Source organism: Squalius cephalus (assembly GCF_949319135.1).
Source record: "Squalius cephalus genome assembly, chromosome: 4".
NCBI classification, from domain to species: Eukaryota; Metazoa; Chordata; class Actinopteri; order Cypriniformes; family Leuciscidae; genus Squalius; species Squalius cephalus.
Genome location: NC_137125.1, coordinates 48,664,630 through 48,691,841, shown reverse-complemented (window position 1 = coordinate 48,691,841; position 27,212 = coordinate 48,664,630). Strand labels below are relative to the sequence as shown.

The window sequence follows — 27,212 nt, the reverse complement described above, 5'->3', positions numbered from 1 at the left end:
CAGTTCGAAGCACATAAATAAACAATTGGACATTCATAAGCAACGATCTCATAAAACGAATCTGGTAAACATGTGCTTAAGGTATTTTTGAATCTGATATAGAAGATCATATTTAAGCGTTTACATGCCAAGTTATTTCCTATTGATCGGATTATTTCAGGTCTACACCACCCCAATCGAAATATCATTCCGGTCGAGCTCATTTGGATCAAATGAAGTGTTTACATCAAGGCTTTTCAACAGATTATTTGAGTACATGTAAACATGGCTACTGCTGGTGGTGCATTTTTTTCACAAACGTCCTCCTTTCTTTTCTTTAGAGGTTAGGCTTATAGATGGAGAAAACTCTTGCTCCGGGAGGGTGGAGGTCCTCTATGATGATTATGGGTGGGGAACGGTTAGCGATGACGGCTGGAATCTGTTGGGTGGAGATGTGATCTGCAAACAGGTCGCTTGTGGGAGTGCGCTGAGTGTCACGGGTGGATCTTTTTTTAAGAAGGGTTCAGGCAGTATATGGATGTATGATACCAATTGTGCTGGGACTGAACCCTCTCTGAAAAGCTGTATTTCAGGAATAAACCAGAATAAAAAGTTTACACACAACAATGATGCAGGAGTTGTCTGTAGAGGTAAGTGTGAACGACAAACTCTGGGAACTACAATGATTACGTCAAGATTGCATGTCAAATGCAACGTGAATTCATTCATAATTATTCTCGTTTCAGAGGTCAAACTGGTAAACGGCCCAAACGTTTGTTCTGGCACAGTCCAGGTTCATTATAGTGGAGATTGGGGCACAGTTTGTCACAACAATTGGGATCTACTGGATGGTCTTGTGCTGTGTCGAGAGCTTGGCTGTGGTTCTCTTATACAGACTGGACCTTATTTCGGGAGCGGTTCAGGTAACATATTGATGGATAGTTTACCGTGTACCGGGAGTGAGTCCTCACTGAAGGAGTGCATGTTCTCTGGCTCGGTAGACAGCCTCTGTACACATTCTCAGGATGCAGGAGTCACCTGCGGAGGTAAATTCAAACAAGAAGAGGTTTGAATTGAACAAATGTGCTTATTTACACTTTATTTATTATTGCAAGAAAAGAATAGGACCATGTTGAAAATTGTACATTTCAGGGCTAGTTGTCTCTTTTCCCTCTCAGCATGGGTTTGATTCTGACAGTCAGTTTCTGAATAGACTCAAAAGCCTCTTTAGTCTAAAAGCTTATGGACATTTCCACCGCTATGGACCCTTTTCACATTTCTGTGGTTCTCAGAAGCAGAAGTCGTCATAGTGGGGTAAAATTCTAGATTGGTGAACGGAAATTACAACAAATATATATTTTTTGCATTCCCAATTGCCATATTTCAAATAATTCACAATAGTTTTTCTCTGACTTCCCAAAAGAGGATACAAATGTATTATGTTGGTCAGAAAAGAGAAATGTTGCAGAAACCATTTTATTGGTATTTAATGGCAAGTAAGTAAAATGTTATAAAGGTGCATTATTTAAAAAAAATAAAAATGTATATATATATATATATATATATATATATATATATATATATATATATATATATATATATATATAAAAAGTTCAATTTTTACTAGATGTACAATGAAAGTCATGTGTAACCACAGTGTAATTACATATGGTATTAATTACCGTATGTAATTAATAACCCTGTAAACACATCATCACAGTCTGTGAAAAGGGTCCTTTATCCAGGAAAAAATTGTTAATTTAATACTTGTTCACCTTTTGTGCCACAAAAGCTGTTCACAATGGGAACCTAACATTGTAGTCTATTTCATGACTGTGTATATTTTTTAACCAATTTTAACAATTAAAGCAAATATGGAAAATGTGTTTTGGCAAACAAATTCAAATTAATATATATTTTTTTAATTAAATAATTTATAAATTGTACATATCAAGCACGTGACAACCAGCTCTGACCTGAAATACTGTATATAAAAGATAATATGTAAACAGTATACTGTTATTGTTATATGTATGTTGTCTGAGATATGCACTTACTCTGTCTCTCAGAAGTGAGATTGGTAAATGGAGGCAGCAGTTGTTCTGGAAGGGTGGAGGTTCTTATAAACAATCAGTGGGGAACTGTTTGTGGAGACAGTTGGGATATGACTGACGCTGAAGTTGTCTGTAGAGAGCTGGGCTGTGGAAGTCCGGTAGACGTAAAGACAGATGGTTATTTCGGAAGTGGTATAGGACCAATATGGATGGATGATGTGAAATGTAAAGGCACTGAGGCCTCAGTGAAGAACTGCCCATCAACGGCATGGGGAGTACACAACTGTGAGCACGCAAAGGATGCAGGTGTCATCTGCCGAGGTAAACTAGATGTCTTAGAACTTTCTGACTGCATTCTCTTACTTTATATTTTATTTTATTTTTTTATACATGTATATGTTTCCAAAATATAGACCCATGTATGGGCCCTTTTCGCATTTCCGAGGTTCTCAGAAGCTGAAGTCATCATAGTTGGATAAACTTCAATAGTGGGAACAAAAACTGTCAAACTTGCTGTAACTCCCTCAACGGTGTATTAGAAACACTCACAGCAGCATTAACTAGTTTTCTATAATTTAATATGCTAAGGTAATTAAACGCAAAGTATAGTATTATAAATGTACTTTTTTTTTACAATGTTAATAACTGGAAATGCATCATCTCAGTCTGTGAAAAGACTTATCACTACTTTATTACTTTAATTAGGGTTCTATTTACTCTGACAACTGTTCGAAAATCGCATTTGCAACTGGATCTTGGTGAAATGCAAGGTTACTTATAGTCAACAAAATGTGTAAAGGGGGCCATCAAAATAAAGTATTACTGAAAACCTGTATTAAATTATGTTACAAATACAGGTTACACTTATTTTAAGGTGTCTCTGTTACAGTGTAATTATATATTTAAGTACTGAGCAATAATATGTACTTACAGCCTATTGTTTTAGGATGACATAACTTGATTTCAAGATAGGATGAGAAAGTCATTACTTTAGGGGTAGGGTTAAGATTAGGGTGTGGTTTAGGGTTAGTTGCATGTAATTACTACAGTAACTATTTGAAATAAAATGTTACCCAAATGCATTGAATTATCATGTTCAGATGGACATATCATGCATTTTTACACTGCTATTATTAATGTAAACACAGAGACAGATCAGGAACTCTTCTGACTTCTTTCTAGAGGTGAAGTTGGTGAATATGAACAACCCCTGTCAGGGCACAGTGCAGGTGCTTCATGATGGCCGGTGGGGAACAGTGTGCCACAACAGCTGGGATATCGCAGATGGTTTAGTACTATGTAGAGAGCTGGGCTGTGGTGGAAACGCAGAGCCCTTGACAAATGCCCATTTTGGGACCGGCGAGGGGCCGATATGGATGGATTCCCTCAGATGCAGTGGAGACGAGTCAAACCTCAGGAACTGCCAATTTGGTGGGTGGGGAAACCATCAATGCATTCATGCATATGATGCAGGAATCATCTGCAGAGGTGGGTCCATGACCAAACCAGAATCTGTTCTCTGCATTTGCAAATATTAACCAAGGAAATGTATTTCTATATTAAACATAAAATTATGTAAACATGAAACAACAACAAATATAAAACCAAATTCTTAAAAGAAATGCATGGTTCAGTTATCTTGGGGAATGAGCATATATCATATTTCATTACCATATTAAGATTTGCTTTCTCCTTTACAGAGATTAGAAATGTGCTCAGGATTAAAGTGAACGCTGACTCTGTGAATCCCAACGACCCTTCACAAATGACAAAACTACTGGACAAAGTAATGAATTTTCCTAATTCAAAGACCTTTTTTTTCAATTTTCTATTGTTGCCATTGAGAGTCTGTGGTCTCGTTCATCTGAATTGCACAGATTAAAAAAGAGGTCGAAAAGAATGGAAATTTCTCTGTCAAGTGGAGAACTCAGTCGAATGGGAAAGTGTTTCAGGAACAGAAATTATTCGATCCCTGACAGGTTTGTAAACTCCTTCTGAATGGGCTTATTTTAAAGATGTAACTTGAATATAGAATTTCAAATCTTTATTCAAATAGTTACAGGTTTTTGTATCTGTTATTTCCACAGGAGCCAGATAAGGAATGCCCTTTCATGACCAATTCAAGAGAACAGCAGTTCTTGCAGAATCATCCAGATGATGAAGACATTTTAGTGTTTGTATACTGAAAAAGGTTTAATAAGATAAAGAATAATATAAAGAACATCATTGTTTAGTTTGCAGCATTGTCATTGGTTGGAGGTGAAAGGAAAATAAAAATGTAAAACTTTGATTTTCTTTAAATGTTCACATGTTTATTTGATTTCTGATGCAATATATATATAAATACAACATACCTCCTAAAATATTTAAAGTCTGTTAAATAATTTTCTTAAATATGTATTCATTTATATTCATTTATATAAAAATCTTTTACTTTATTTCACTTTGGTCTCTCTCTCTTCATGACACCAGGAAGCATCAGTACATTATATACACATTTCATTTCCATATATATATAATATTCATTATTATAGTGTTTAAAAGAGCTGTAAATATAAGGCATCTCTTTCATAAGGCATTTCTTTCTCAGGCAAATTATGTGGGAAGGTCTGATTTGATATTCAGTTAGTGTTACTTGAGGCTCACCTACCACATTTTTTGAAGACTTTAGATTATGATTATTAATAATTAAGAATGAAGACAGTGAAGCACCAGATAAAATAGCATTACTCCATCATAGTTAGGGTTAGAGGCTGTGTTTTCTTGCTTTTCTGTCATTCAAAAGGGACCTGTGAATATAACAGGTTTATAATTAAAATATAAAATTATAATATTACATAAATATAAGTAGTACAATACCATTCAGTTTACGAACCTGTGGCTGTTTTCTTTATGTGAAATACCTGCTCATCAGGCTGTGTTCTCCAGTTCACACTATACTTCCCTGTAATTTGTACCACGTTCCTTATCTGTGAAATTCAGTGAAATCTTAGTAAGAAAACACTCAAGCTACACATCACACTTATTAAACACATGAACCTCACCATGTCCAAAAGGTCCTTCTTGATGTGTGGGTCATTGACATTGACTCCAATCTTGGCCTTCACCATAATCCTCACCACAACTCGTCTCACAGTTTCTGTGAAGTAAAACATTGACAGGGCTTTAAAAGATGAACGGTTTGTCATTACGGCATCTTTTCATTGCATTTGCCAGGAAAACACAAGAGAACGTGAGATGTGAATGACATAATTCTTAAAGTCGGCAAAAGACGAAAGTAGTCTTTTCTTCCCTATTGTGACATATATCTGAGTGAAACGGCTTCTCAAACAAGAAAATATATGGGGCAGGACTTAATTCTGTCAAATGGGATTTGATTGTATGGTTCTGGATTGCTTTTGGTCGATCTTATGAGTGACAGGTTATCCCGCCCTCACACCAATAAACACATTACCAGAGAATATTTAAAAAAATTAAACATTAAAAAAAATAAAATAACGATGTGCACTGATAAATAATTTATAATAGATTCTGCAATATTCAGTAAAAAATTAGGAATTCCATTTTGATTTCATGGTGACTTTAAGCTATACATCGTTTGAGTAAGTTCACATTTAAGATGATCTTACTTTGGCAAAAAACTCCCGCATGAAGCGTATTCAAACAACTGCTCACACCCCATCCAGTAAAAGGACAGTCCCGCACAGTTCGCTCATTTCCTGTACAGGTCACATTATCCATCCATATTTTCCCGACTGAAGGACCCACATACGCCTTTGGCTCTGCGATTTCTCCACAGTCCAGCTCTTGACATAACACTGTAGCATCTTCTAGATCCCAACCAGTGTAACACACTGCGCCCCAGCGCTCTTGATGCCGAACCTGAACTCTACCGTCACATGCACTGGAACCATTCACCAGCTTCACATCTGTTGAAAGAGTGGTTTTACACATAAACCCCTTCACTCTTATAGACCACAGAATGCACCAATCTAATTTTTAAAAGGTCAAAACTTCTTTGTAAATTTAATTTATTATCCAAGAATTACTGAGTTTTGTTTAACAGAGCTTTTATATAAAATACTAAATATACACATTACAAAATACATAATGCAACAATACTGTTACTGTTTGTGTGATCTCTGTACAACTGTTCACAGAAACTGATGTGCAATTTGTTGAATAAACTACTCTCATGATGCTGAATCAATAAAGCAATAATTTTGAATTTGCATCCATGTAAAACTGAGATTTTTGCCTAACCAAAGTTCATTGGCTTCAAAGATGGCATGCAATGGTAACACTTTCCAATACGGTCCCATAATATTAACTAATATTAACAAAAAATTTGCAATACATTTGTTACAGTAAAAATGTCTGCCAATTTCTTTTGGACCTTCTCTGATCTTGAACTGCTGTTGGAAAAGACTAATTTATGTTCAACATAAAACACAACAGCATACTGTTTTAGGATGACATTAAAGCCCTATAAATAATGAGTAATGACATTACTGGCTTCAAAGCTATGTGAAAAATGTATCAGAGGAGATCTTTTTACTCACTATTACAAGTGGCTCCAGCATCTTTTAAATGTTCACAGCTCTGTATTCCCCATTTTGTTGATGTACAGTTCATCAATGAGGCCTCAATCCCAGTACATTGTGCAGCACCCATCCATACAGGTCCTGATCCTTGTCCAAAATAAGCAGCACTCTTTGCCTCTATCACACTCCCACAGTCCAATTCTTTACACACCACTGCAGCATCTGACAGATCCCAGCCATCATCACACACTGTTCCCCACTGACCGCTATAGAGAACCTCCACTCGTCCAGAACAAGAGTCAATGCCATTTACCAACCTAATAAAGGCTAACATAAAAAAAGAGTAAAGGGATCAGAAATGTTTATATCTTTATTCAGTAAATGCAATATTTACGTAGCTTTCATCCACCTTTACAGATGACTCCAGCGTCTTCAGAATGCATACAGTTGTGTCTTCCCCATCCGTTTGTCCTACAGTTCTTTAGCGAGGACTCTGTGCCAGTGCAGTTTACATCATCCATCCATATCTGTCCTGATCCTTGTCCAAAATAAGCAACACTCTTTGCCTCTATCACATCCCCACATCCCATCTCTCTACACACCACTGCAGCATCTGACAGACCCCAGCCATCATCACACACTGTTCCCCATGTTCCATTATAGAGAACCTCCACTCGTCCAGAACAAAAGCCGATACCATTCATCAACCTCAGAAAAGCTTCGACTGGAGGTCCATTTCCGAAATCTGGATGAATTATAAAATGTTTCACACAAACCCATAACATACGTCTTAACAATAATTGTAATCTTTCAAGAGTACCCTGAAAAAGAATGTGGTGTAGAAACAATTCACTTAGACGTTGCTAGTCAATTTCATAATGAATTACATATAAAAGTTTTGAAGTAGAAAGAATAGTATTTTTTTGACAACTTCAAAAAATCTAATTGTTTTAACTTCATACAGAGAGCAATGTTTATGTCTGCATGTTTCTTCATACCTAGCATGAGAATGAGCCACAAGCAATTTAACATTGTGCCTGAAAGAAATACACAATTATTAATTTGACTGTTTTGCCAAATAAACAAGAAAAAGTCTGTTCTATTGTTTAAAAGTAGTTTCTGCCACAAAAATGTTTGCAAAATCCTAGATTATAACACTACCATCATCATAACATTTATTTTTTAGGCATCAAACCTATTTCATTGTGCTGTGGTTTAGCATTTTAATAGCAGATTCAATGTATAGCCAGTTGAATAATTTAGTATTACAAAAAAAAAAAAGATTGAGGGACAGTTGGTAAACATTTGAGGCACATAAAATCAACTTTAATTACACAAATTGCCAGTATCTAATAAAAAGGCTTTAACCTGTTAAAATGTCAGACCTTTCGGAAGAGTCTTCGTCTCCGTGATGGTGTGAGATCAAGTTGAGGATGTTTCCAGGTGATTGTATTTCTATGTGGAATCATCTGCCTTCTTGGCTCCTCCCTTCAGATGACATTACATGACAATGATGAGCATAAGAAAGAAAGCTCTTACTGTACAACAGTCCATCTTTTCAGAGTCACTGAGAACACAACCCTATTAAATGCTCAGGAGGTGGTTGATTCAATTAGCCATGAAACCAGGAGTGATTTTTTCATCCGCAATACATTGCAGAAACATGCACTGTTGGATGTAAGAACAATTGCAAATTGCAAATGCAAATCCATTCAAACGTGTGGGAATTATTGGAAAGCTCTCCTTTGTAAATTCCCTTTCTTATATAGCTGTGAAGAGGAGATCTATCAGTATTCAAATATCAAAATATCTTGATGATATCCTTTTGATGGGTTAGTTTCATGGAATTTCCTTTACAAAGACATGCAAAGCATATGGAAACAAAATGTCAAAATTCTTGACAACTAGAACCCTAGATTTGTTTGTATTTCCATGGACACCCTTGTCAACCCATCATACCAGAGAAGTTCATATGCATGAGACAAAGTACTGAACTGGAATAAGTTTACCTATTAGATGCAATAAAAACAGTTCCTTCACATTTCAGGTATGGAAAATTCTTAAAAACGCTTGGTTAAAAACACCCTCACAAAGCAAGCCAAAAAGTTCAGAGAGTCTGTAACTTATTAAGCTCATATTACATATATATGTCCCTATAAACAAATTACATCCTTTTCCTTAGAATGAAGACGAGCGGAGAGTATAGAATAGCCTACTATAGATTCAAAAATTAGCTAGATAGCCAATACGTGTCACGGTTCATAGATCCATTGTCTCTCTCTCTCGTCCCGTGCTTTGTTTGTTTACATGTGTGTGAGCGCGTGAGTGAGTGTGTCCGGCTTGTTATCACTGATCAGCGATCCAGCTGCAATCACTCATCATCAGCTGCAGCCCATCTCATCAACAATATATAAACTCATCACTTTCTCATGTCCCCTGTCAGATCGTTGTATGAAGTCCTCGTGTTGTGTCTGATCCTGTTCCTGTTCATCGTCTCCTTTCTGAGTTCCTGTGTTCTGGTCACCGTCTTGTGGATATCGTTTCATGTCAGGATTTTGTCGGCACTTCAGAGCACCCTGCACTTCTGTCTACACATCGTGTCTGGCCATCGAAGTCCCTGCGCCACAGCCTGCATCATCTCGGACTTTCATCATCATCATCATCATCACTTTATCCAAATAAAGAGTTTTTACTTGCATACTGTTTCCTCGGTTCTGCTGTGATGGAACGATCTGACCAAACATGGAAACAGCGAGTAATACAGCACCATCGATGGAGGATTACATCAGCAACAGCATGGCGCGTATGGACATTCAAGAAAAGAATCTCAACGATACTGGTCACGCTGTTCAGGCTTTAGTGGCGCAGGTGTCCGAGCTCACCCGGCAGATCCAACAAATGCGAGCTCCCACTGCGCCGCCCACACCAGCCGCTCCCCCCACACCATCAGAAGGCCCATACCAGTCAGAGCCCCGCCTACCAGTTCCAGAACCCAACTCAGGTGAACCCAATTTTTGCAGAGATTTTTTTAACCCGGTGTTCCATGCATTTCTCCCTCCAGCCCAAAACCTTCAATAATGAACGTTCCAAGGTCACCTTTGTCCTCACCCTCCTGACTGGGAAAGCGGCATTATGGGTTGTTCCTCGTTTATGTTGTTATGTTATTATGTTGTTCCTCGTTCCAGGAGCTCTCCGCCGAAATGAAGAGAGTGTTCGACCGCGCTGTTGCCGGGAGAGAAGCTGCAAGGATGCTGGCCGATTTACGTCAAGGAGAAAGATCGGATTTTTCGATCGAGTTTCGAACCTTAGCGGCGGAGAGCCAGTGGAACGAGGAAGCGCAGTGGGACATGTTCCTGCATGGGCTGGCTGACCGCGTCCAAAAGGAGATTTACGCCTTGGACTTACCTCAATCACTCAACGACCTCATCGCTCTGGCGCTACGAGTCGACGCGTGGCTATCAAGAGTCGGAAGTCGTGCAACGAGCAGTCGCCCTCTGGCAGGAGCCGAGGGTCCATGTTTTGGAGGCGGGGACGCGGTCAGCCCCGTCTACGATCACGAGCCCATGCAGGTGGGTCGAGCTCGGTTTTCCCGGGAGGAGAGGGAAAGGCGGAGGTCCCAGGGCATTTGTCTGTACTGTGGAGGAGCCGGGCACTACGCTTACAACTGCCCGGTAAAAGGCCAAGCCCGATAGTAAGTATGAGGCTACTATCGGGTGGGATCTCCGCCGGGAAGACCTCATCAACATCTACCCTCCTTCCGGTAAGACTGAGATGGTCAACACGTATTCATGATTGTCGAGCACTCTTGGACTCCGGGGCTGAAGGTAATTTTATGGACCACTCATTTGCACGTCAGTTTCAGATTCCCCTCAAACCCCTCACACATCAGATCGCTGTACACGCACTTAACGGACAAGAACTTCCTACCATCACTTTCGCTACTGAAGACATCACCCTCATCACATCAGGCAATCACACCGAAACATCTCATTCTACATCCTGGACACTCCCCTTGCACCCATTGTACTTGGTCACCCCTGGCTCACCCGTCACAACCCTAAAGTGGACTGGCAGCTCAAGTCTGTGTCAGCGTGGAGCAGTCAATGTCATGAGTCTTGTCTAGTGTCTGCTTGTCCGTCTGTTTCTGTTCCTGTGTTTCAGGAGGAGGCAATGGATCTGTCTAACGTGCCCGCGGAGTACCTGGACCTGAAGGAGGTGTTCAGTAAGTCTCGGGCTGCTTCTCTTCCTCCACATCGTCCCTATGACTGTGCCATAGACTTATTACCAGGTACGGCTCCGCCTAAAGGCAAGTTATATTCACTCTCGACACCAGAGAGGGAGGCTATGGAGAAATATATTTCTGATTCTCTAGCAACAGGGTTCATCCGTCCTTCCTCTTCACCAGCGAGGGCGGGGTTCTTTTTTGTGGGGAAGAAGGACGGATCCCTGCGACCTTGTATTGACTACCGGGGGTTGAACAACATCACGGTAAAGAATACCTATCCTTTGCCGTTGATGTCTTCAGCCTTCGAGAGGTTGCAGGGAGCGTCCATCTTCACAAAATTGGATTTACGTAATGCTTATCATTTGGTCCGCATCAGGGAGGGGGATGAGTGGAAGACCGCTTTTAACACCCCCAGAGGGCACTTTGAATACTTGGTTATGCCTTTCGGGCTTTCCAACAGCCCAGCGGTCTTCCAGGCACTCGTCAATGACATGTTGCGAGATATGATAGATCAGTTCATATATGTCTACCTGGACGACATATTGATTTTTTCTTCTTCTCTACAGGAACACGTGCAGCACGTCCGACGAGTGCTTCAGAGGTTGCTAGAGAATGGGCTTTTTGTCAAGGCGGAGAAATGCGATTTTCATGCACAGTCTGTTCCATTCCTAGGGTACATCGTGTCGGTTGAGGGAATGCGCATGGATCCTGAGAAGATCAAGGCTGTGGTTGATTGGCCAAGCCAAGAGTCTCGTAAGGCCCTACTGAGATTTCTGGGGTGCGCCAATTTCTACCGGCGTTTTATTCGCAACTTCAGCCAACTAGCCGCGCCTCTGACCGCCTTGACCTCCCCCAGAACGACGTTCAGGTGGTCAGACGCAGCCGAGGCTGCGTTTGCCAAACTGAAGGGTTGCTTCGTTTCAGCCCCAATTCTGACAACCCCTGATCCATCACGTCAGTTCGTGGTGGAGGTCGACGTGTCAGAGGTGGGGGTAGGTGCAGTGTTATCCCAGCATTCTCTCTCAGACGACAAGATGCATCCTTGCGCGTTTTTGTCTCATCGTCTATCTCCTGCCGAACGCAATTATGACATTGGGAACAGAGAGTTGTTGGCAGTCAAGTTAGCATTGGAGGAATGGCGGCACTGGTTAGAAGGGTCGGGGGTACCTTTTATCATCTGGACCGATCACAAGAACTTGGAATACATTCGGACTGCTAAAGGCACTTCTGGAGGCACCTCCAGGCAGGCACGGTGGGCACTTTTTTTCGGTCGTTTTGATTTTACTCTCTCGTACCGCCCGGGTTCTAAGAACATCAAACCCGATTCTTTATCACGCATTTTTGATCGTTCCGAAAGCCCGTCTACTCCCGAGTGCATTTTACCGGAGACTCTATTCATCTCCACACTCGTATGGGAGGTCGAATCGAAGGTCATGAAGGCCTTAGAAGGGGTAACGCCCCCAGTCGGTTGCCCACCGAATCGTTTATTTGGTCCAGCGTTATTCAGTGGGGGCATTCTTCCAATGTGGCTTGTCATCCAGGAGTCAGTCATACTAAATTTTTAGTCAAGCAACGATTCTGTTGGCCTCTCATGGCTCGTGACATTCACAATTTTGTTTTGGCTTGCTCAGTTTGTGCCACTGGTAAGACTTCCAATCGACCCCCAGATGGGTTACTCCAACCGCTGCCGGTCCCTTCGAGACCCTGGTCCCATATCGCACTAGATTTTGTTACCGCCCTCCCACCCTCTCAGGGTCAAACGGTAGTTTTGACCGTGGTGGACCGGTTCTCGAAGGCGGCCCATTTCATTCCCTTGCCCAAATTACCCTCAGCCAAGGAGACAGCGGTGATTGTCGTTGACCACGTCTTTCGGTTACATGGCCTCCCGACAGACGTGGTTTCTGACAGAGGACCCCAGTTTGTGTCCAAATTTTGGCGAGAGTTTTGTAAATTACTGGGTGCGACTGTCAGTCTGTCCTCTGGGTTTCACCCCCAGAGCAATGGCCAAACTGAGAGAGCCAACCAGGATTTGGAGAGAACGTTCCGATGTTTGGTCTCCAAGAATCCTTCCTCATGGAGTCACCAACTCTCTATGGTGGAGTACACCCACAACACGTTGCCAGTGTCATCCAAGGGCCTGTCTCCGTTTGAGTGTAGTGTAGGTTACCAGCCACCTATCTTTCCTAGTCTGGAATCCGAAGTCGCGGTCCCCTCCGCTCACGCCTTCGTCCAGAGGTGTCACTGCACATGGACTAGAGCCCGCGAGACTCTACTCCAGGTGGGGTTGCGCACCAAGGCCAAAGCCGATCTCCACCGGTCTAGGCCTCCCGTATACGTCGCTGGTCAAAAAGTGTGGCTTTCTACCAAGAACATTCCTCTCCGTTCCGTATCCAATAAGCTTGCTCCCAAATTCATTGGCCCGTTTACTGTCACCAAGATCATTAGTCCGGTGGCAGTCCGCCTCAACCTTCCTCCGGCGTACAGGAGGATTCACCCCGTCTTCCATGTGTCCAAAATTAAGCCCGTATTTCATTCTCGCATTAATCCGCCAGCCCCGGTTCCTCCCCCGCCGCGACTCGTAGATGGGGAACCCACTTATTCGGTCAATCGTGTGCTGGACTCAAGGCGGAGGGGACGCGGATTTCAGTACTTGGTGGACTGGGAAGGTTACGGTCCAGAGGAGAGAAGTTGGGTACCTGCCAGAGACATTCTGGATCACTCCCTTATCGATGATTACAATCGGCAGGTAAGGGGACCTGGGAACACCAGGAGGTGTTCCTAGGGAGGGGGGTACTGTCACGGTTCATAGATCCATTGTCTCTCTCTCTCGTCCCGTGCTTTGTTTGCTTACATGTGTGTGAGCGCGTGAGTGAGTGTATCCGGCTTGTTATCACTGATCAGCGATCCAGCTGCAATCACTCATCATCAGCTGCAGCCCATCTCATCAACAATATATAAACTCATCACTTTCTCATCTCCCCTGTCAGATCGTTGTATGAAGTCCTCGTGTTGTGTCTGATCCTGTTCCTGTTCATCGTCTCCTTTCTGAGTTCCTGTGTTCTGGTCACCGTCTTGTGGATATCGTTTCATGTCAGGATTTTGTCGGCTCTTCAGAGCACCCTGCACTTCTGTCTACACATCGTGTCTGGCCATCGAAGTCCCTGCGCCACAGCCTGCATCATCTCGGACTTTCATCATCATCATCATCATCATCATCACTTTATCCAAATAAAGAGTTTTTACTTGCATACTGTTTCCTCGGTTCTATTGTGACAATACGTGCATATTACCAGCCTTGAATTAACCATAGTTTAATATACCATAACATGATTAAATGTTAATAAATTAAGTGTATCAGCAATCATAAAATCAAAGAAGACATTTCTTAGAAGTATAGGTTACCTAGGGGTGACGAGGATCACTCAGTCGCTTTGTGTAAGTTCCAGTACGAAACAGCGTGGGGGCGCACTTGTGCTTATGATTTTCTGATGGTAAAAACAAATGATAGGCTATGTTGTTGTATATATTGTTAACATTTTACAAAAGTCAAACTCAAATGCAGTTACGGGGTTTTTGACCAGCGAATGAGTGCAAATGTGCATTTTGTCCGTCATTAAAACGGCGCCGGCCATCACATTACATTTTCATCAACAGGTTACAAACTAGTTTGTTGTTGCTATATGGGCGCACAGTTTTTCCTGTTGTAAAATACATTTGGCCAAAATCTCATTGTATAAAAGATGAAATGCTACTGTATGCACAGGCTATTTAAGTGTAGGCTATGTATTGACTATGACTAGATGGCACATGCTAGATAGACCTCTCTCTCAGGTCCCACAATGTCTCTGTCAGACATCAAATAAATAAAATATGAGCCTTTATAGACATAGTGTTTAGTACTTATTCAATACAAGATCTTTGTTTACCCGTGCAAAACTTCAGAATCAGCTGCTGTCTACTGTGCGGCTGCTGCGGAACTTCAATTCATTCGAGAATCAAGTCAAGAGTTATCAGGCTTACTGACAGTTTGAGGTAGGTACACAAATATATGGTTAAAAAATTATATTATTGATATGGATAATAGCTGTCAGGTTGGTGAATGGCAGTCACTCCTATTCTGGAAGACAGTGGGGAACAGTGTGTGATGATGGCTGGGATCTGTCAGATGTTGCAGTGGTTTGTAGAGAGATGCATTATACTAAATGCATTATATAATAAATAAATATATGGGAAAAAGTATGTGTTTTCTTAGTTGCTTCAATATTTTATTTGCTTTTTATCACCAATCAGTTATGGCGGTATTGTCAAGGTTTGAGGCTAATGGATAAGACATGAGCTAAAGAAGTGTCACGGGTAGTTGAGGTAAACAGATGAAAATGAAGAGGGGGTTTCCAACGCAAAGCTTTACATACAGTACTGTGCAAAAGTCTTAGGCATGTTAATACCCCCCCCCCCCCCCCCCAATAACTAAGTCAGTTATTTATATCTTTTGCGGTAGTGTGTCAGTAGGAAATATCAGTTTACATTTCCAAACATTGTTTTTGCCATTAATTGTAATAATCCAGTGAGATTTCTGTATGCACAAGGAGTCTGACAACAGCCAGTATGATCTGATCTCACCATCATCGAGTCCGTCTGTGATTACATGAAGAAACAGAAAAAACTGAGACAAACTAAATCCAGAAGAACTGCGGGAACGTCTCCGAGACGCTTGAAGAAACCTTCCTGCAAAGCTCCCTGAAAAACTATGGGCAAGTGTACCTGGACAAAAGCCGTTTTAAACGCAAAGGGTCGTTACACCATATATTGATTTTGAATTAGTTAATAGAAGTTAAATCATAAATAAATTCAATTTGTGATTTTATTTTTGAAAGCATTCTCACTTTACAGTATTTTAACACAAGTGCCAGTACTTTTCACAGTCCTGTAGCTTTGCAGGAAGGTTTCTTCAAGCGTCTCGAAGACGTTCCTGCAGTTCTTCTGGATTTAGTTTGTCTCAGTTTTTTCTGTTTCTTCATGTAATCACAGACAGACTCGATGATGGTGAGATCAGATCATCCTGGCTGTTGTCAGACTCCTTGTGCATACACAAATCTCACTGGATTATTACAATTAATGGCAAAAAGAATGTTTGGAAATGTAAACTGATATTTCCTACTGACACACTACAGCAAAATATATAAATAACTGACTTAAAACCTTTTTTTGGGGGGGGGGGGGGGGGGGGGATTAACATGCCTAAGACTTTTGCACAGTACTGTATGTAAAGCTTTGCGTTGGAAACCCCCTCTTCATTTTCATCTGTTTACCTCAACTACCCGTGACACTTCTTTAGCTCATGTCTGACCAACATTGCCTCCTGAAGTCTTATCCATTAGCCTCAAACCTTGACAATACCGCCATAACTGATTGGGATATTAACATGCCTAAGACTTTTGCACAGTACTGTACAATAGTCCAAATGACAGGCGAACAGGATGACACACACACACACACACATGCACGCACGCACGCACGCACACACACACACACACACACACACACACAGTGCTCATTTCATAATGTATTTTATACAAAACCATTAACAAATCTATAAATTATAAAGCAACTCTTTCTCCCCTTGACAACATACACTTCTTTTTTGAACACACAGTTGATTGACAACTGCATTCTACAACCAATTAAAATTCTGAAAAATTCAGGTGGTGACATCACATTTACATTTAATCTGTAGTGGTATTTATTTAAATACCATTATTTATTTATTTAAATGTATTAAATAAATTGAGTCTCTTTCTTAATAATTAATTTAAAGATAAATGTTCAACATCAACTTTGTTAGCTCCATCAACTGAAATAGTCTGAAATACAACTGCTATTTCAAAGCTTTCTGCAAAACATTTTCTGCTATAAACAGCAATAAATCTTACAATGATTCTCCATTTCTTCTTTGGGTGATGAAATAAAACGATGGCATCCAAAGGATAAAAACCTGTAAGTAAACAGCAGTACTACTTTATTTGTAAAAATAGAAACAAAAGTTTTGACTTTTTGATTTTGGTCACAAAATGCAGCATTAAAATGCGAAGTGAATAATTTCCCCAATACTGCTGTATGGTAATGACTTTCCAAAGTAAAAAAAACTCCCATTGACACAGGCTCATTGTTTGATCTTATCTTCTAAACAAAATAGGAAATACATCATGCAAATTGCTGTATCTTGGTTTTATGGGGCACGTGTTAATATATAATTTTGTTTAACAAATGATTTGTTTTTAAATCAGCTGATAAAACATAGCCATGTCTACAGCACTTTTCAAAAAGACCGGCTCAATCGAAGATGAAGAAGAGAACCATTTAGCAGGTATTAATAACATCATATTTTATATGTTTGCAAATTTAATTTTTTTATTGTGTGATATATTTTATATAGCTGGCTATGCTCATATAGATAATAGATTAGAGGGGTTATTGTTAAAATTTGTTTACTTTGGCCAATATTCACAGTACTGTATTGTATACAATGTATGTAATGTATTTGATTACAATATGACAATACAATTAGAAACACTCAATTAGACAATTAGACAATTGTCTTATAATAAATATTTAGAATAAACAGCAATTATTTAAAATGTTGTATAATTTTTTGTATGTAACATTAATTTCCTAATACACAAATTAGCTAAAGGTTCTTCATGAAACCTTTATTTTTAAGAGCGCAAGTCATAGATTTAACTTTTTGGATTTGACATAATGTTTTCTGATATTTAACATTACTTGATTATGCTATTATTGATACAGGATAAAATCAAGTTACACTTTATTTCGATGGTCCACTTTAGACATTCGAACTATAATTCTGATTAGAAATCATATATATATTTTTATATTAGTATAAAAAAAAAGTGTGGGCAGGTGCAAATCCTGTTGGAAAATGAAGGAAGCATGAAGTGCTCTGAAAATGTCCTGGTAGACGGCTGCGTTGACTCTGGATTTAATAAAGCACAGTTGACCAAAGTCCTCTTTTCTGATGAGAGCAAATTTTGCATCTCATTTGGAAACCAAGGTCCCAGAGTCTGGAGGAAGAATGGAGAGGCACACAATCCAAGATGCTTGAAGTCCAGTGTGAAGTTTCCACAGTCTGTGTTGGTTTGGGGAGCCATGTCATCGGCTGGTGTTGGTCCACTGTGCTGTCCACTCAACGCAGCCTGAGCCGTCTACCAGGACATTTACAGAGCACTTCATGCTGACTTCATTTTCCAGCAGGATTTGCACCGGCCCACACTGCCAAAAGAACCAAAACCTGGTTCAATGACCATGGTATCACTGTGTAATTACTGTGTGATTTCATGTAATATTCTAATTTTTTGAAATCCTGTTTTCGTGGGTTTTATGAGCTGGAAGCCCAAATTATGTACAAATAAACAACTAAATACTTGAAATCGTTTAAGTTGTGGGCCCTGAATCTATAATCTATGGAAGTTTAACGTTTTGAATGGAATTATGGAAATAAAACAACTTTTCCATGATATTCTTTTTTTTGGAAAGGGTCTGTATATTCAGTAGAATGTCTGTTGATGACCATCAAAATAAAGTGTTAGCATATATTAAGCAGACAGTCTACTAATGCTCTAATGACTGCTAGTTGACTTGTATAGTTGCAAAGTTACTTATAGTTAGTAGACTGTCTAAAGTGGACCATCAAAATAAAGTATAACCTAAAATCATCATGTTACATATTTACATGTATGACTGTTTGAATGAACCACACATATTAGGGTCATAATTTGCATTCAGTTGCTTGGCTACACAGTGTAAAATGTATGTTAAAGATTAAGATTAAATACAGTAGATTGATATTCTTATTAATTGAGAAAGCAGTTTAGAAAACAAGACAAAGCAATAACGTTTTATGTGAGGATTCAACATGAATAATATATCATTTCTATTATATTTCTAGACACTATGCTGTGGTTCATGCAAATCTTTCTGCTTCTGGGTAAGAGAATTCATAATACACATTGAAACAAATCTTGGTCACTGGTACATTTTTAGCACAGTGAAAGCTTATATTTCTCAGAACTATATTAATTCTATTTTTTAACTATTTAATAGCCTATTGAAAAAATAACAATTTGGATCTTTGACTCTTTAGCATGTATAGGTTATACAATTGCCACTAGTACAGATGAAATCAGGTTGGTGAATGGAGACAACTCCTGTTCTGGACGAGTGGAGGTTCTCTATAATGGAATATGGGGAACAGTGTGTGATGATGGCTGGGATCTGTCAGATGCTGCAGTGGTGTGTAGAGAGATGGGCTGTGGGGATGTGATAGAGGCAAAGAGTGGTGCTTATTTCGGACAAGGATCAGGACAGATATGGATAGATGATGTTCAATGTGCTGGGAATGAATCCACACTGAAAAACTGTTCATCAAATGGATGGGGAGTAAACAACTGTAGCCATCAACAAGATGCTGGAGTCATCTGCCAACGTGAGTCAAAAACATTTTTCAATTTTATGATTATAATAATTTTAGGGGGAAAAAACTATTTTGTCTTATTTGCTTATTTGTGTGGATAACAGCTGTTAGATTGGTAATGGGTGACAACTTCTGTTCTGGACGAGTGGAGGTTCTCTATAATGGAACATGGGGAACAGTGTGTGATGATGGCTGGGATCTGTCAGATGCTGCAGTGGTGTGTAGAGAGATGGGCTGTGGGGATGCTGTAGAGGCAAAGAGTGGTGCTTATTTCGGACAAGGATCAGGACAGATATGGATGGATAATGTAAATTGCACTGGCACTGAGTCCTCACTAAAGAACTGTAGGACAAGTGGATGGGGAATACACCACTGTGGACATTACAAGGATGCTGGAGTCATCTGCACTGGTGAGTCAAAAACAATCACTGAACTTAAGTGTATAGTTTTTACAGTTTTAATATTGTATGTTTTCCTTTTTAAGGAATGACCCAAGAGAGATAAACAGAACCAGTCTTGTTCTTCCAAACATTATGTGTGATTGTTCTTTTTCAAATAAGATAATATTAAGGCAAATGCACAAAAACTAACTTGTGTCTTTATATTATTTGTATGGATAGTATCTGTCAGGTTGGTGAATGGAGACAACTCCTGTTCTGGACGAGTGGAGGTTCTCTATAATGGAACATGGGGAACAGTGTGTGATGATTACTGGGATCTGTCAGATGCTGCAGTGGTGTGTAGACAGATGGGCTGTGGGAGTGTTGTAGATGCAAGTCATGCTTATTTTGGCCAGGGATCAGGGCCAATGTGGAATAATGTACAATGTATTGGGAGTGAATCTACTTTAAAAAGATGCAGATCAAATGCAATTGCGTCCTGCAGTAATTATAAAGGTGCTGGAGTCATCTGTCAACGTGAGTCATAAAACTTTAAACAATGATTTTAATATGACATTGTCTAATCAACCCATCTTAATAGACATAAAAATAAATTTATGTTCTTTTGCCATGGCTTTAGCTCCTGTCTCATTGGGAAATGGCAGTCACTCCTGTTCTGGAAGAGTGGAGGTGCGCCACAATGGAATATGGGGAACAGTGTGTGATGATGGCTGGGATCTGTCAGATGCTGCAGTGGTGTGTAGAGAGATGGGCTGTGGGGATGTGATAGAGGCCAAGAGAGGTGCTTATTTCGGACAAGGATCAGGGCCAGTGTGGATGAATAACGTGAGATGTAATGGAACAGAGTCTACACTGAAGGACTGTGTATTAAGTGGAAGAGTTCAACAGAACTGCAGCCATGAAAAAGATGCTGGTGTTATCTGTGGAGGTGAGTGAATAATGTCATATAATATCTTCTGACTAATATAATACTTAAATAACAATGCTGCATTTCTTACATAACAGTTGATATTAATGACATACAAACAAATGAATAAAAAAACCAAAATCATGTCTGTCTTATTAAGGCCCATACACACCAAGAACGACAGCTATAATGATAACTATTAACAGAACAATAACATTCTGTTTACTATAAGCGTGCGCTGCAGTGCTCTTTAAAGTCAGCATGAAACGGAAGTTGCGATTTCTTCTATATTGTGATGAATATCTGAGTGAAACGACTTCTCAAACATGAAAAAATTACTTGATTTTGTCCATGGGGAATTGATTGGATGATTGGATGTTTAGGGTTATGGATGCTACTGGTCGATCTCATGTGAGTGACAGGTTGCCCCGCCCTCGTGCCAGTAAACGTGTCATTAGAGAAGAGAAACTGTCTCTTGATGTTCCTGCAAGAGGGAGGAGAAGTTATTTTGATTAAAGATTACGAGGCCACATGAATTAAAAAAAAAATGCATGGATAAATAATTTCTAATAAATACTGCAATGTTCATTAAAAAATAAGAAATGTCAATTTTTATTCATTCATTCTGATTGGCTTTTCTGAAAGTGATTCCAACAATATTGTTTCTCTGTGCCGTTATTGTTATAGTTGCGGTGTGGACTGTGCTATTCTTTTATATTTAGAATGATATTCAGGATCGTCCTATGATGTGAATGAGACGATAGTCAACTCTGTTTCTGACTTGCTTGTTTGTTAGCCAAAATTCAATTGCAGAATGGTTCCAGCTCCTGTTCTGGAAGAGTGGAGGTTCTCCACAATGGAACATGGGGAACAGTGTGTGATGATGGCTGGGGTCTGTCAGATGCTGCAGTGGTGTGTAGAGAGATGGGATGTGGGAATGCTACAGAGGCAAAAAAAGGTGCTTTTTTTGGGAACGGCTCAGGACCAATATGGATGAATAATGTAAATTGTTATGGGAATGAGCCTACTCTAAAGAGATGTAGATCACAAGGATGGGACATAGAGAACTGTACTCATCGTAAAGATGCTGGAGTCATCTGCCAATGTGAGTCAAAAACATGAATAAAAATGAGACCACTTATGCCAGGTTCAGACTACATGATATCGTCCGATTTTGGCAGCCCGAGGGTGTCGTGGTAATTCGTAAATGACAATGGTCATCTATACTCATGAAGTGATCGTTTTAGAGGCGCTTCAGCAACCTGGTGAGCACTGGGACTAGCATTAAGCTAACATGATGCTTCAGTGGCAATTTCCACATTCTCGATGACATCACACACATCGTTAAAGATGGCAAGCGATGATTGGTCGGGAAGCAACATGTAGTTTGACATGTTTTTGTCAACGACACAACAAGAATTTAGGAGTCAAAATTGCATAATCTGAAACAGTGACTATCGTAATAGATAAAAATATTGTGTAGTCTGAACCCGGCATTACACTGTACCATCCAGAACATTACTAGTCCTTGTTTAAAAATCAAACTAATGTAACATTAATCATTATTGTCTTTGAAAGATGACAATTTATCTTCAACAACTGCAAAAACAAGCTCAACAACAGTGAACAGTGAGGTGAAGTCAACAACAGTGAAGTCAACAACAGTGAAGTCAACAACAGAGTTGAAGTCAACAACAGTGAAGTCAACAACAGTGAAGTCAACAACAGAGTTGAAGTCAACAACAGTGAAGTCAACAACAGTGAAGTCAACAACAGAGGTGAAGTCAACAACAGAGTTGAAGTCAACAACAGTGAAGTCAACAACAGTGAAGTCATCAACAGAAGTGAAGTCATCAACAGAAGTGAAGTCTGCTGCTGCTGTTTCTGCCACCAGTTCTCTAAGAAACAACTCTTTCGTCTCTTGTACGTGAAAATTTACCTCTTTTGAACAATGTGCAAACCTTTCAACATTTTTCCAGCGATTTTTAAACATCTTGCAACGTGTTTTTACCATATCTGAGACGTGTGTTAAATTAAGCAGTTACTATAGAAACAAACAGAGCTTGACTTTAACACCCACCAACCCGGCAAATGCGGCTGGATTCAGCAGTGGTGTATAACGCAGTCACTCCTACTCAGTGGCGGCTCCAGAGATTTTCTGTTGCAGGTGCTATGGGGATGCTCAACACTTAAGAGAAGGTGCTTTGAATTTTGGGGCGTTTTATTATGGAGGTCGCATTGGAGTGGACCACCATAATGAAACGCCATCATGAACAACACCATAATGAAAGTATACACATGCGTACATGCCAGCATTAACTATACTCGTTCTGCGACTATACTGTATATATATATATGTAAAAGTATTCAACGCAAGGGATATAGACAGGGACGCAACTACCCAGTGTCAGAGGGGTATGCAGCAACAATTTTGGCAATCATCAATCTGGTGCACTTTGAGAGTTAAAAATTGAAAGCTCCAACCCATATTCAGTGTGCAAATTAAACAAAGAAAAATTCAAACCTCTTTTAGTTACAGTGTCAGTCTACATTACACTACTACATAATAATAGTTATAATAGTTAATCCCATCCCATGATAGTAATAGCCATATATTGTAAAACAAATGCACTGAAAAATAAAGGAAACTTCCATAATTAATTTTGTACTAATTTCTATACTTTAAAAAAATTCTATACTATAAAAGAACCAATGGGCCGCTGATCTAAGTGTTTCATGGGGTGTCAGAAAAAAAAAAAAAACTAACGCTGACTTTTTTTAACCAATGCATTACACCGGCACTAACCCATGCGCCGCCAATTAAGCAAAACAAAACGAATGGGCCGCCGATGTACGAGTTTTATGGGCCGTTAAGACAAAAAAAAAAAAAAAAAAATGTATGAGATGTATCGGCCCAAAAAGCACGTCGGCCCACCGGGAATCTCCCGGTAGTCCCGAACTCCCGATGGCCAGTAGCCTACATGCCTGGACGTCACACTTTAAATCCTACCTGTTGCCTTTCACCATCCACTTATTTACAGTAGCTGCTGTCGCATCAATTGACATGCCATCTCCTTTTCCCTCTTTCTTTTTCTGTTTTTAGTCCCGACAGCTTTTTTGCTTTGTCGACGAAAACTCATTCTACGTTACTCATTCCTGCTCGCTCAGCGCTCACGGCGACCGCGCCTGCGCCCGCCCGCGCGCGTCCGCTCACGATTTTGAAATTATTATTTAATTCCTATTTTTAACAACATGAAAAAGACTATTCAAACATGACATTAAAATATAAATATAAAAAAAAATTACAGACATTTCTTGGGGGTGCTTGGCAGGTGCTATGGCTATTATAGGGGGAGCTACAGCACCACCTAGCTCCCCCCTGGCGCCGCCACTGCTCCTACTAGCCACTATATGGCGGGTTGAATTATATATATAATATGTACATTTTTCAATTGTAATTTGTAGTCTTTTAAAAAGGCATCTGAAATAATAAACTAAGTGCAATAGTGTTGTCAAAAATATAGATTTTTCAATACATAATCTATACTAAAATATCTGAAATGCATGTACTCATTTTCCACAGAATAGATATACAATACCAATATTGACACACAAACCCGCCTCCCTTCACTTACACGTTTAATTTGCTCTGGATGAAAATTGTTGGTGTTACAGGGCTTGAATTTCTGCACATAATTGTACTCACTCCTGCAGATTTTGTGCTCACACCTAAAGTTCACGCACATAAAGCCGCCTCTCAGTAAACTGAATTGTTTTTCGCTGTTTTTTGCGCTTAAACAGTCAAATACACAAAACAATGTCAAAATGCCGTCTTGGCGTGTATTCACAAAAACACAGTCAGTTATGTTAAGTGAATGTAAACAGTTGAGAAAGAAAACACATGTGTAACAGTATAATGGATTCGTGCATCAGGTCTTAAAGTGACAGCAGCCTAATATACCTACTGCCAAATTATGAGATAATATTAAAAAAATCTATATGGCAGTTTTCCCACATGGTATATCGATGTCAAAGAACAAAATATTAATATTTCCTTATTATAATATCATAATAAAATGACAGAGATTCAGTTTCATGTCTATTTCAGATCACTTTACCTATATCAACGAGTCAAAAAGCTGGATTGACGCACTAGGATACTGCAGAATTCACCACCAGACTTTGGTGCACATTTTAAACGCCACAGCGCAAGAGTACATCACACAGATGCTGCAGGGTAAAGACATCCCCAATGGAGTGTGGATCGGGCTTGAACGGAGTATGCTCTTTACTTGTTCGCCCTGGCTGTGGACCGGTGGGCCATATGTGGACTATGCATCATGGCATCAAACCTTTCCAGTGGACCTAGGGAGCAGGTTTTGTGGAAAACTTCTTACAGACGAACAGAACATGTTTGGATGGGTGGATGCTTGCTGCCATGAGCAACTTCCTTTTATTTGTCAGGTCAGTATGTTATTGGCTTTTTCACTGCATGCATGCATTATTGTGCTTTTGATCATAAATAATTGTGTGTACAGTTTTCATATTTAATGTTGTGTCCATCTTTAACTGAATGCTCAATACAGGTTAAATTCTACAAGTGTCTTTAAGAGTGAATGGAGCCTAAAATAACTCTCTTTTGTCATGTCTCATCAGGGATGAAACACTAGGCGGAGCTGTTTCCAAGTTTGGAGTCGTTTGCTGATGATCACAGAAATTGAGTCATGATGCTTTAAACAAATTTTGTTTTGATTTTAAACAAGTTATATTAATATACAGCCCTGTTTGGTGGTGTGGACTTACATTTGCATTACAAAATAATACATTTCTCTGTTTGTATTATCTCTTAAATCTTTAATAATGCATGCAATGATTTTTAAACCAGCCTTTATGCATGGCTGATGGAAAGCTGCTTAAATATATATTTGAATCTACGTGAAAATGTGAATCTTCTTTCTTTGTTTTGTCATAGTTTATACAGTTTATGATCTATATCATTTTATTAAAGTAAAAGTTAGTTCTGTGTGCCCATAAGTTTATTATTTGAGATTGTGCTTATTTCTTTCAAAGGTTTTTCTTTTCCTTTGTTACCCATTTAAATGTATTTAACTGCAGTAAGATGTTAGTGTCATGCAGAATTCATAACTATTTAAATAATGGTTTTGAAATGTTTCTCTAAAGATTTTTGATCTGTACTATTGTACTTTTTGGTCTATTAACTGGTGGTAACAAATTATTTGCATTACGAAATGTCTGCATTTGCGACTTGCATTATGAATATTTTCATACAATTGTAATAGTTTATATTGAGATGAAAGCTAATAAACCTTTATTTCAAAATAAATCTTGAGCAGTTTGATTTTTATGTAAATAGCATAATTTGTTTAAGATGACTTTTTGAAAGTACTGTATATATATTTTGTAGAAGAAAAATATTATTTTAAGATTTGTCGTGATAACAGTCATATGAAGAGTTCAGATGCAAAAGCCTCGGTGCCATCTGAAAATGAGAGAACTAAACTATGCAAGAACTAAACAAGACTGTCTGGGAGGTGCCAGAGTACAAAAATATTGAAAATTATATTTGTTAGCATTGCTGTTTATATTTGATTATAATGTGATGAAGGCTGCTGCTCCTTTTGTTAACTGACATGTGTCAATCATTCCTGGAGCTGTAATGTCTGTCTGACACCTGAATTATGTATCTGGCAATCCATCAAGAACAAAAAGGCAGATCTGAAAGAAAACAGGTGTTCGCAGGTTGTCACATCAGTTGTATTTATATACAGACTGAGCACATACTAAGGCTTCAGATTCTGTTTAGTTAGGTTGTATAAACAACCTTCCAACATGCCCATCTGATACAATTATGCAATTTGTTGAATAAACTACTCTCATGATGCTGAATCAATAAAGCAATAATTTTGCATCCATGTAAAACTGAGATTTTAGCCTAACCAAAGTTCCCTTTCGTCAGCAGGGAACTCCGACGCCTCGTCGGGGGAGTTCCCCTGACGAATTGGGATCACGCCAGGGATCCAACCGCCTTCGAGAGAGTTAACAACGAGCCAATGAAAGAGAAACTGAATTGGCATGCAATATTTGCATTCTGCGACCCGCCTACCAGCGCGGGTATAAAAGGCGGAAGTAAACATTGCGCAATGCTTATCGCCTCGGAGCCGAACAGGATTCAATGCTGTGTTGCTGCTGTTTCCTTCGCCTGAGAGAAAAAGAGTTTTTCATCGAGTCCTCTTCAGGGAAGAGTCCTCTCTGTCTGCCGGTGTTACAGCCTGTCAGCGATCGCCGCTTCCTGTTGCCAGCCGTGCTTCTTTTGTTAAATCAAAAGCCGTTTTCACGGCTGGTATTGAGTGCCCACACGGGCTTGCAGTTTCCCCGTGTGTGGCCGCGGTGGGTCCCTGTGTGCTTCGGCACGTGAAAGAGAGGTTCTCTCTCTTTCCTGAAAGAGCTTTTTCGGGCGACCTGCGCCTTTGTCTACGTGACAAAGATGTCATCTCGCCCGTGTGTTTCTGGATGCGGTAGACTTCTGTCTCAGGGGGATGGTCACAAATACTGTGTCTCGTGCTTGGGTTTAGCACACGCAGAGGCAGCTTTTG

The 27,212-nt window shown here is 39.7% G+C and overlaps 1 protein-coding gene across 1 annotated transcript; it reads left to right on the top strand.

Annotated features, from left to right (window-relative positions):
• The first annotated feature begins 401 nt into the window (after nt 1-401).
• LOC307157732 (scavenger receptor cysteine-rich type 1 protein M130-like) lies at nt 402-25,934 on the top strand. The gene is made up of 18 exons (XM_079869654.1): nt 402-629; nt 726-1,025; nt 2,049-2,354; nt 3,216-3,521; nt 3,734-3,819; nt 3,911-4,006; nt 4,121-4,210; nt 9,763-10,248; nt 10,739-10,799; nt 11,475-11,580; nt 18,989-19,302; nt 19,395-19,700; nt 19,911-20,207; nt 20,311-20,619; nt 21,395-21,703; nt 22,177-22,521; nt 24,707-25,062; nt 25,255-25,934. The coding sequence occupies exons 1-18, from the start codon at nt 518-520 to the stop codon at nt 25,258-25,260; spliced, it is 4,191 nt and encodes a 1,396-aa protein (XP_079725780.1). The 5' UTR covers nt 402-517; the 3' UTR covers nt 25,261-25,934.
• The last annotated feature ends 1,278 nt before the right edge of the window (nt 25,935-27,212 follow it).